Source organism: Chiloscyllium plagiosum, unplaced genomic scaffold, assembly GCF_037043375.1.
Source record: "Chiloscyllium plagiosum isolate Xiang-an unplaced genomic scaffold, Cpla_swu_hap1 HiC_scaffold_8, whole genome shotgun sequence".
NCBI classification, from domain to species: domain Eukaryota; kingdom Metazoa; phylum Chordata; class Chondrichthyes; order Orectolobiformes; family Hemiscylliidae; genus Chiloscyllium; species Chiloscyllium plagiosum.
The window spans coordinates 46058325-46070507 of record NW_028270146.1 but is presented as its reverse complement, the minus strand read 5'-3'; the positions used below and the strand labels follow the sequence as shown (position 1 = coordinate 46070507).

Sequence of the window (12183 nt, the reverse complement as noted above, 5' to 3'; positions counted from 1 at the left end):
ATATACTTCCCTGTGGAGGCAAGAATGGCTGCTTGCACATACTGAAAGTAAGGTTCCCTGAGAAACATTGGACTTCAGAGGAGGAGAAGAGTATTTAGCCCTTCAAATCTCCTCCACAGTTTAATAAGATTATAGCTGATCTGGTTGTGGTCTCATCTCCATTTTCTTGTCTACATCCCATAACTTGCAGCATATTCTCAGATGCATTGTTGATGTCCTGATGCTTCTGGGACACATTGCTGTTTTAAAAATGAAAGCAGAGGAACCAGAAACTCTTTCACCTCTAATCAACTGCCTGTCATGGTCCTTGAGAATCTCCTTGAGGATGGACAAGGAGAACCAGATGATGGCTTTCAAACTGCAGATTGTTATGCCCCACAGCCTGCCATACATTAGTTCAATGCTATCAATTGCACTGATAGAAGACAGTAAATAACTTTTTTTAACTGAATAAATCTTTTTGACAATAATGTTTATTGCATCAGATATAATACCTTTTTATTCACTGTTTTGGCCAATTTTCTATTTCAGGAGAGTAGTCACCTGAGTTCAACCTTCTCTATTCTTGAAGGCAGTGGCAGGCACTATCATGGCTGTTGTCTACCTTCACAGAATGTACTTCGGAGTCAATTCCTGCCTGCTGGCAGCACTTAATGATTTTAATTGAGCACAACACTTGCTGGTGGCCTAATTAGGGTAACTACGTTCGAAGATGCCATCATCCAAATAATGCAAAAGTGGCACAGGATCAACATCCAGACTTTATCTGAATATTAGGGTTCTGATTCCAGATTGAAATTCAAGTCCTTGGTATCTATTATAAATTTGTGCACTTTTTAAATTATTTCTTAAAAGACTCAGTTATTTTTCAGGCTTTCAATGTTAAGAAACCTAAATGAGTTATATTTCTTATGCATTCCTGCCAAAAGCATTTGGTCGTTAGCTTTTCTTAAAAAGTTACATTTTTACCTCGTTCACAGCCATCTGGGGAATAGCTTTTCATTGAATGTTTCACGAAAAAGACAAAAATATGACTATTACTATATCTGATTATTTTAAAAGACTCTTTACAAACATTTAGAATCTGACTGCCAATTTTGACACCGATGAAAGAAGCTCTGTTTGTGCTGAAGTTCATTTTGCCTCGCCTGAGGGCTATGCAGAGTCAACTGTTTAAAGGTGCAGATTTCAAACACATACAGTGTAATAAATCACACAGCTATGACTTTCTTTTACTGACCCCAACATTGTTATCACATTTATTCGATCAATAACAAAGCAAAAAGTAGGATTTGAAACTGAAAATGACCAATTGAGGAATTATAAGAAAGCAACATTTCGACATTTGATTCTTTGATAACTAAGCTTTTGATACCGGCCTCTCCAATTCTCATCTAAATACTGTCGATGTGATCATGTTTTTCTGAAGCTGAATTTTGTTGCTTCAGGCCAGACAACAAAAAACAGGACTCTGTTATGTTGGCAAACTGCTAAGTAGGAGTTTATATTAAACAATGTGGTGTTATATTTCCAAAGCCACTAGAATGCAATTTTCTCTTATCATTGGAGCTGGTGGAAGTTCATCTGTATGATCTATTCATATTTGATCTTTAAATTCTGTAGTTAGATCATTTTCTTTTAAAAGCAAACGTTTTGGTCTGTATCTGAAATAAAGAACAGAATTTAGCATAGAGTAACTCTGAAAGTGTTACTGGGTCATGGAAATTAAAGTTTTGCTTGGCTTCATGAACAGCAAGATAATCCTAGAACTTTGATAGCCCACACATTATTAAACTTGGATCTTTGTTTAAAAGACTTTAATATGATGTCTTTCCCAAGCGTTTAATTCAAATTAACTTTTAAAATAGTTTATGATTTATTTGAAGTAGCTTGGCATAATGCCAAAAGTGTTAGAAAGTGAAGTGTCCTCACTTTAGCTTACAGGATTGTATCTATTCCACTTTCTAATATATTCCTGTAAATATTTGTAAATTTATGTGCAGCAAAAATACCCACATATCTTATGACAAGTATAAAACATTAATCTTTTGATACACGAGCCATCTATATTACTTTGACAGAACTTATTCACGTAACGTGTTTTCAATTTTGGAGAATAAACTAACAATGTATTATGTTCAGAATTAATGTATTATGTTTTTTCCTGATTTGATTTGCAATTTGCTTTTAGGTAGTCATAAACTACTCCATTGTGAAAGGACTGAAGTACAATCAGGCTACACCTACATTCCACCAATGGCGAGATGCTCGACAGGTCTACGGGTTAAACTTTGCAAGCAAGGAAGAAGCCACAACCTTTTCCAATGCAATGGCGTATGCTTTAAATGTGCTGAATTCACAAGATGGAGGTAAAAGCTGCTTTGCTCTTCTTTGCAATCACACACAGGTTCCTTCCATCTGCTATTGCTGTTGTCAGTCTCGTATGAACTGTGGACCTTGCAGAAACTGTGAGACAATAGTTTTTTTTAAGCAATTTCTGTCTTTATATTTTGTGCATGCTATTGTTTCACTTTTTTTAGCTCCTATTCAACTTTGTCACATTCAGAAAATAAACAATCAGTATTAGATTTATGGGTTTGGTTAGCTCAATTGGTTGGACAAATGGTTTACGATGCAGAGTGACACTAACAGCGTGGGTTCAATTCCCACATTAGCTGTGGTTACAATGAAGGACTCTCCTTTGCAACCTTGCCCCTCACCTGAGGAATGGTGACTCTCAGGTTCACCACCAGTCATCTCTAATGAGACCTTGGAACTATGGTGTCTTTGCCTTTAATATTAGATCTACTGAAGAAAGCAAATTAAACGTGTAGGCCCAAAGTTTCTGCTTTGGGCATAACCATGATCCAAGGTGAAAATTATGTTCAAAATTGCTTTAGTTTTGAGAAGTATATATCTTTCTGTGATGAGAGCTGTATGACTTGTATAATTTTTTTAGAATTTGCATTTATATTGCATATGGGTGTTGGTTTATTTTTGTAAAAGGTATAAAAATTAATTAAGTTAATCTGTCTAGAACCGTGATTTAAAACCAGCAGAGAGCAGGTGACTGCAAAGACTCCTGGGAAGTTAATGGAAGTTTGTTGAGACTGATAGGAGAGAGAAAACAATAAGCCATTACCTCTAGCAGAATCTGTTTTGAGCAAACTTTTATCTTAATTTTGTTCAAAAGCTTTTGAATTCAGTTTGAGGGAGAATTGACATGTTTTTCCCTTTATTCATTCACAGGTTTTTGGTATCGCTGGCTAGACAGCATTTATTGCCCATCCCTAATTTGCCCAGAAGGCAGTTAAGTCAACCACATTGCTGTGGGTCTGGAATGACATGTAGGCCAGATCAGCAGTTTCCTTCCCTAAGGGGCAGTAGTGAACCAGGTGGGTTTGTCCGACAATGGTCATCATTAGACCCCAATTCCAGATTTATTTTTTGTTGAATTCAAATTCTACCATTTGCCATGGAGAGATTTGAACCTGGGACCCCAGAACGTTATCTGCATCTCTGGATTAACAGTCCAGTGATAATGCCACTATGCCATTACCTTCCCCTGGGGTTGGAGGCAACAGTTGTCAGTCTGAGAAAAGGAGGTTGTTCAGAGCAGTTAAGGAATTAGTTACTGTGGTGAAAGTGTGTAATTTGTGAAACTTCCAGCTCAGAAATGCTTGGTTAGAACTCTGTAGATTATTAAAGGACTGAAGCAGTCTAAGCTCTCAGTTATGTGAGTATTCAAGGGAAAGACTTCACAGCTGACATGACAGGAATTGAGAAAATGGTGAGGCCATACTGGATTTGGTTCTAGGTAACGAACCAGGCCAGGTGTTAGAATTAGAGGTAGGTGAGCACTTTGGGGATAGTGACCATAATTCGGTGATTTTTACACTCGTGATGGAGAGGGATAAGTGTGTACTACAGGGCAAGAATTATAGCTGGGGTAAGGGAAATTATGATGCGGTGAGGCATGACTTAGGATGTGTGGCTTGGAAAAGTAGACTCCAAGGCAAGAGTGTAAATGATATGTGGAACTTGTTCAAGGGGCAACTACTGAGTGTCCTTGATAATTATGTACCTGTCAGGCAGGAAGGAAAGGGTCGTGCGAGGGAGCCGTGGTTTAATAAGGAATTGGAATCCCTTGTTAAATGGAAGAGGGCGGCCTATCTCAAGATGAGACGTGAAGGTTCAATTGGGGCGATTGAGAGTTATAGGGTAGCCAGGAAGGACCTGAAGAGAGAGCTAAAAGCAGCAAGGAGGGGACATGAAAGGTCCTTAGTAGATAGGATTAGGGAAAACCCTAAGGCTTTCTATAGGTATGTTAGGAATAAAAGAATGACTAGGGTAGGAATAGGTCCAGTCAAGGATAGTAGGGGGAAGTTGCGTGTGGAGGCGGAAGAGATTGGGGAGACACTGAATGAATACTTTTCTTCAGTATTCACTCAGGAACAGGGCATTGTTGTCGATGAGAATACTGAGGCACAAATAAGTAGAATGGATGGCTTTGAGGTATGTAGAGAAGAGGTGTTGGAAATCCTGGAAAAGGTGAAAATAGATAAGTCCCCTGGGCCTGATGGCATTTATCCTAGGATTCTCTGGGAAGCAAGGGAGGAGATTGCAGAGCCATTGGCCTTGATTTTTATGTCCTCTTTGTCTACAGGAGTAGTCCCAGAAGACTGGAGGATAGCAAATGTGGTTCCCTTGTTCAAAAAGGGGAGTAGGGATAGCCCTAGTAACTATAGGCCGGTGAGTCTCACTTCTGTTGTGGGCAAAGTCTTAGAGAGAATAGTAAGGGATAGGATTTATGCACATCTAGATAGGAATAATGTGATCAAGGATAGTCAGCATGGTTTTGTGAAGGGCAAGTCGTGCCTCACAAACCTTATTGAATTCTTTGAAAAGGTGACGAAGGAGGTTGATGAGGGGAAAGCGGTAGATGTGGTATATATGGATTTTAGTAAGGCGTTTGATAAGGTTCCCCATGGTAGGCTACTGCAGAAAATACGGAGATATGGCATTGAGGGTGAGTTGGAGGTTTGGATTAGAAATTGGCTGGATGGAAGAAGACAGAGGGTAGTAGTTGATGGCAAAGTTTCTTCATGGAGTGCCGTCACTAGCGGTGTTCCACAAGGATCTGTTTTGGGACCATTGCTGTTTGTCATTTTTATAAATGACCTGGAAGAGGGGTTAGAAGGTTGGGTGAGCAAGTTTGCGGATGATACGAAAGTCGGAGGAGTTGTTGACAGTGAGGAAGCATGTGGCAGGTTACAGCAGGATATAGAGAAGCTGCAGAGCTGGGCAGAAAGGTGGCAGATGGAATTCAATGTAGCTAAGTGCGAGGTGATTCACTTTGGGAAGAATAACAAAAAGATGGGGTACTGGGCTAATGGTCGGATACTTGGTAGTGTGGATGAGCAGAGGGATCTTGGTGTCCATGTACACAGATCTCTGAAAGTTGCCACCCAGGTAAATAGTGCGGTGAGGAAGGCATATGGCGTACTGGCTTTTATTGGTAGAGGAATTGAGTTCCGGAGTCCTGAGGTCATGATGCAGTTGTATAAGACTCTGGTACGGCCGCATCTGGAATATTGTGTGCAGTTTTGGTCGCCATACTATAGGAAGGATGTGGAGGCATTGGAACGGGTGCAGAGGAGGTTTACCAGGATGTTGCCTGGTATGGAAGGAAAATCGTATGAGGAAAGACTGAGGCACTTGGGGCTGTTTTCACTAGAGAAAAGAAGGTTTAGGGGTGACTTGATTGAGGTGTACAAGATGATTAGGGGGTTAGATAGGGTCGACAGTATGAACCTTTTCCCGCGTATTGAGTCGGGTATTACAAGGGGGCATAGCTTTAAATTAAGGGGGGGTAGATATAGGACTGATGTTAGGGGTAGGTTCTTCACTCAGCGAGTTGTTAGTTCATGGAATGCCCTGCCAGTAACAGTGGTGGACTCTCCCTCTTTATGGGCATTTAAGCGGGCATTGGATAGGTATATGGAGGATAGTGGGTTAGTGTAGTTTAGGTGGGCTTGGATCGGCGCAACATCGAGGGCCCAAGGGCCTGTACTGCGCTGTATTCTTCTATGTTCTATGTTCTATAAAAAAACTTCAGATTGGACAGGGAAGGAAAATGACTTGGATTTTGATTAACTTTAAAGTCTTTTATTGGAGAATAGTTAGGATTTTGGTTTGCTGTATGGGTTGAAATCTTTCATTTTGTGATACATTTTGTTTTTTTATTTCATTTTTTTTTTCTTTTGCATTGTAAGTTTCTATTATATTGTTAAAGCCAAACCTGCAGCCTTGTGTGCAGTGTTTCAGTGAAAGACTGCCATGTTAAGCTTTAATAAGAATCTATCAAGGCAAATTCCATTCCAGGATCTAACTTGACCACTAGTAACATCAGCCTGGATCATAAGATTTCCTCTTTTAGCTAAAACCTAAATGCTTCTTGCCAAACAAAATCTGTCATAAACAAATAATTCGGTAGCTCAGCAGGTAAGAATGAAATGTTTAAAAAATCCACAGAAGACTATTTATTGGTTTTATTGTTTTCTTTGTCATGTTAAAAAAGGTTAGTTAGAAAAATAAACAAAACAAAACCTTAGAAAGTGCCTATTAGTGACCTAAGATCATAAAATAGGAAAAACATTATTTGTACTTCAAATTCCACAATGTTTTAGGTTGTTCTGACCTGTTTTAAGTGGATTGGGCTGAAGATGTGACAGTGATAATGTTGTCAAGTTAACATTCCCAAAAACATTAGTTTGGTTCTTCAATGGTTCAGTGGCTTATCCACATAAAATTGAATCTAATGGTCAGTGGAAAGTTCTCACCCTCACTTCCTTCACCCTCCCTTTACCCAAACTCATTGACCATTCCCACTCCTTCACCCCCTTCAATCTCCATCCCCACCATACCTGTTCTTACCCACAACCTCCTAATATTCACCTACTCACTCCATTACAATCTTATAAATATAACTCACAAATCTTATAATTATATAGCTGAAAGTTCATACATCCATCCAAGTAAACAATTGGCAATGGTTTCATGGTCATCCTTAAACACTTCATTCCATATTTTTATTGAATTCAAATTCTACCATAACAGGATTTGCATCTGGGTCCCCAGAACATTACCTGGATGTCTAGATTAATAGTTCAGCGATAATATCACAAGACTGTTGTTTCCCCTAGGTTACGTTCCAGACTTGCTCCTTTCCTTTGCTGGTGAAAATTGTTAGAAACAGAAGCAGGACTTACATATTGCATCTCTTTCCTAACTCCGCCTCCATCATGAGGCCACAAAGTATTGGCCCTTGTGTATGCTGAGAAATTTTACAAACACTGCATGTCAAAATTAGAGGTTTGGTTTGTGACTCACTTCAACTGTACCTACAAAACATATCCACTCGTCTGTCCAGCCCAACTGACACATCAGCAATTTCTAGAGTGTCACAACACACACACACACACACAAACTTCCTTGTCAAAGCAAAAAACAAAATTAGGGAAGAGAAATATGAAACATTCTCTTGTAACATCTTTGACAAATAAATGCAATGCAGAGAGCACTGTGATTCTGGTGCTTACATATAGTTCCTTTATATGAAGATGTCTTTTCATCACCAGAAAGCAATTCAGCTCTGGCTTCTGCATGTTAGCTTTCACCACATGATCCAACAGCCAGCACTACTGGGCCATAATTCTCTGTGGAAAGACCAACTTCTTTACATTTAACCTAGATCTGACTTTGCATATTGTAACCTGCTAAATTGGAAAGAACTGTCTCCAGAAACACAATATATTCCCTTTGTCATAGAAAAAACTCAATAAAATTATCAGTAATGTTCATTTCTCTGACGTCTGCAGTCCCAGCAATTGAAACCTGATAAACAAGCTAATTTCAAATTAGGATTTTCAGCTTTTGGTGCTTGTGAAAAGATCACTTACTTTTTAATAAGTCTACCCCTAGACTGAGTTAGGAGCAATCTGGATCACAATCCAAAATAATCAGTTTGTTTTCTTTTTTGGAGCTGGATAAAACTGTGTGCAATATTGCTAACGCTAGTGTCAGCTAGATGGCAAAAGCTATCAAAATACAAGACAGTATCTTTAAAGAACAGTACAGCATGATTAGAAATGAAAATGAATGTGAAATCTGCTTTCATTGATAAATTCAATAGTCTCGTCATTGTGTTACCGCAAACAAGACTGGCAATTCATCATATCATATGACCGGAGGCACACCATTGCCACAGTTGGAAACTACAATGTTTACAAATTCATACAAATATTACAGTTCCCTTAATAATACCAGATGATCATCATTCAGCTGTGCATCAAAATTATTTTACTTTCAAAATGTATCTATTGTTTTATGTAAACCAATGCATGACAACAGAATTGCAACATGAGTCTAATCACTCCTACTACAAACCAGGATTAGTGAAACATTACCCAGGGTTATTAGGGATATTTAGGGTAGATGGAGCAAATGATTTTTTTTTTAATGGCTTGTTCCTTTCCAGTCAGTAAGTGATGCATATATAATTAATGTGCTATTCCATATGTTTTAGTCATTAGCAGAACTAAAGAGTTATACTCTGGCTACTTTAAACTTTAGGATGGTGTATATATCAGGTGGTCAATCTGATATGATTTGTTTTATGCCTCGCTGAGGGTGGAAGATCTGCCTTTGGTGTAATTGAATCCCTGCTGTTGTTTTCAACTGTCCATTATTGTTATAAGAGCAGTCGATCACTGCCATCTGATGGTCAAACAATGGACATGCACTTTTTATGAAAGATATTTTAGTGCACTGTTTGTAAGCATTTTCATTTTTGTGTTGTTATTATTTGATTCACATTTTTCTCTTCTATTACATATGGGTTCAAGTTTTTCTTGGCAAGATTTTACAAAGATTTGACAATTTGACCTTTTGATCCTTTCTATTCTTTGTATTTGCATTAATTCTTTTGCTTATCAATATGAAGGTTAACAGTGTTAGCATATTTTTGCACTGGCATTTAAACTTAACATTGAGCACTCCCATGTCAGGATAATGACAGAGGTCTTAATTTCATTCCCGCATCAGCAGGAGGAATCCCAGTTCTGGGAATCCAACATTTAAAAATGGCTGCCCGTGTTACGAATTTTTGGTCAGAGGGTGAGTGGATAGGCTGGTTTGGGAGTTGACCTAGGTGACCCATAAGAAAACAAAGATGCTACCAGTTCCCAAGGTGGGCTAAGCAGAAAGACTGCTCGGGTTCTCCAATGTTGGAGCCAACGTTTTTAACAATTAAAACATAAATCATCTGGTCACCCTCACATATCCCCAATGCCCGTCCATGCCACCATATGCCCTTTTCCTATCCTCAAGGCTGCTTTCCAGCTACCCTGTACCACATTTGCAATATCATAGTCTTTTGTTGTGCTGTGCCCATCTCCCTATCTCCTTAGACCCTCCTACACCTTGTGCTACTCAATAACTCAAGTCATTCCCAAGGCCCTGAATAACTGCTGTTCATAACCCCCTAGTCACTTCCTTCAGTAACTCATGAGAAAACTTCAGGAGACATGCTGACTATGTCTATTGATATGTCTATTGGACAAAAAGCAGTCTCATTGATGACAAAATACATTGAAATTCCTTAAACCGGTCCCTAATAAAGACAAACATCTCACTTAACTGTTTAAACTTGAAGTGCTCAATTCATTATGTCAACAAATATTTCCTTTCAATAAATAATTTTGAGCTGTCCATCAAATTAATTACTTGATAGGCTCCTCATGTGAAAATTATAGTTTGGGAGTTTAATAATGTAGCACAGACCCCATGATAGTTTGATGTGAACAGTCATTCTGAAATACTATTTTTTAATTCCACACATTTTCTTTGACAGTTCTTTCAGGATTTTGCCAATCTAAATAGGTTTACATTCTTCTACAAACACACACACGCGTTTTCAGAATCCTGAAGGAGCCATTCCTTCACCAACCTTGTCTTATCTCTTCCATATGCTGCAATACCTCAACCAAAGGCATTCAGGGACCAGATCCAATGCAGGACTTGACCTCTTCAAAGGTGTGGGAATTATGAAACATCCGTCCAACCCTTAGCCTCTCAAACACTCACAGGCTCATAGGTGAAACAGGCTCGAGGTGCTGCATGGCCTACTCCTCTTCCTGTTCATATGTTTCTATGTTCCGCACACATTCGCCATGCTCTACACATGCCAACCCATGTAACCTAATGCCCTGGACCCATCTTTTATATCCCCTCATACCCATGACTCCATAAAATCTGCCTCCCATCTACAAGTCACAAGTCAGGGCTAAGATGAAATACTCTCCACTTTGGATGAGTACAACACCAACAACAGTTAAGAATTTTGATTCTTTTGATGTGGATGAGCGCACAGATTGTTGAGAGGATGTGTGACCTGAACAAAGCACTGTGGTACAGAACATGGGGTGAAAAGAGAAGTGGAGTTATAATGGGGAATAGCATAGCTAGAGTAAAAGATATAGTTCTCTGCAGCAAAGACAGAAAGTCCTGAAGGCTAAAATAAGGGGTAGTCCATTTAGGACAGAGATGAGGAGAAACTTCTTCACCCAAAGAGTGGTGGGTGTGTGGAATGCTCTGCACCAGAGGGCAGTGGAGGCCCAGTCTCTGGATTCATTTAAGAAAGAGTTGGATAGAACTTTCAAGGATAGTGGAATCAAAGGCTATGGAGATAAGGCAGGAACAGGATACTGATTGAGGATGGTCAGCCATGATCATAATGAATGGTGGTGCAGGCTCGAAGGGCAGAATGGTCTACTCCTGCACCTATGTCTATTGTTTACCTATTGCCAAGGTTAAGGACATTTCTTCAGGTTGGAGGGGAACTTGGAGAGAGAGGGGAAGGATCTAGTTACTATGATCCACATACATACCAATGACATAAATAGTACTAGGAAGGGGGTATTGCTGAGGGATTATGAGCATGTTGGGACTCAATTAAAAATTATTACAAAGGTAATAATTTCCAGATTACTATGAGCCACATGAAAATTGATGCAAGGTAAATAATGTTAGAGGGATAAATGCATGGCTAAAGATTGGTGCAGTACAAGTGGGTTCTGATTCATGGGTCACTGGCACCAGTACTGGGAAAAGAAATCCCAGTTCTGTTGGAACGGGGTTTATTTGAATGATGCTGGGACCAGTATCTTGATGAGTTGAAAATGTAGGATTGTAGATAGGGCTGTAAACTAATTCATTTCGATGGGAGCAGTTGTTACGAAAGGTCCAATTCAAGGGAAGTTGAAAAAATAAAAAAAGGGACAGCAAAGATGTAGGTTCATGAGGAAGCAGATTACTATCAAAGAGAGACAGGAAGGGGCAGATCGTAAAAGCAGAAGAGTGCAGTCAAAATTAGAACCAGAATAATTAATAGATTAGATGCCCTACAGTGCGGAAACAGGCCCATCGGCCCAACCAGTCCACACCGACCCTCCAAAATGTAATCCGCTCAGACCCATTTCTTAACACAATAGGCAATTTAGCACAGCCAATTCACCTGACCTCCACATCTTTGGACTGTGGGAGGAAACTGGAGCACCCGGAGGAAACCCACGCAGGCACAAGGAGACTGTGCAAACTCCACACAGATCGCCCAAGGCTGGAATTGAACCTGGAACTGTGAGGCAGTAGTACTAACCACTGCGCCACTGTGCCGCCCCAATAGTAGTTAAAAAAAAATCAAAGCTCTTTATCTGAAAACTTGCAGTATTCATAATGAAAGAGATAAGTTGATGTCTGAAATAGAAATCAAGGAATATGACTTAATATGTATGACAGAGACATGGTTGCAGGGTGATCAGCACTAGGAACTCAATGTTCAAGAGTATTTGACTTTCCAGGAAAATAGGCAAAAATGTAGAGGGGCTGTGGTAGCTTTGTTAATAAAGGAACAAATAGTGATATGGATACAATAGGTTGTGATGTGAAATCAATTTGTGTGGAAATAAAGAATATCAAGGAAAAGAAGGGTGGAGATTGTGTATATGTCCCTTATTTATTGCCTCACTGTAGAATAAATATAAGTTATGTAATAACAAAGGCATGTACGAAGAGCATGACAATTGTCATAGATGATGTTAATCTGCACATTGATTGGACAAATCC

General features: G+C 39.3%; 1 protein-coding gene across 1 annotated transcript in view; it reads left to right on the top strand.

Moving 5' to 3' along the window:
* LOC122553525 (ena/VASP-like protein) overlaps positions 1-12183 on the top strand; it is a 283915-nt gene that overhangs the window by 182739 nt on the left and 88993 nt on the right. The window contains exon 3 of the mRNA XM_087989777.1: positions 2192-2369. Within this exon, the coding sequence (XP_087845903.1) occupies positions 2192-2369 (178 nt within the window). The remainder of the gene's footprint in view (positions 1-2191; positions 2370-12183) is intronic.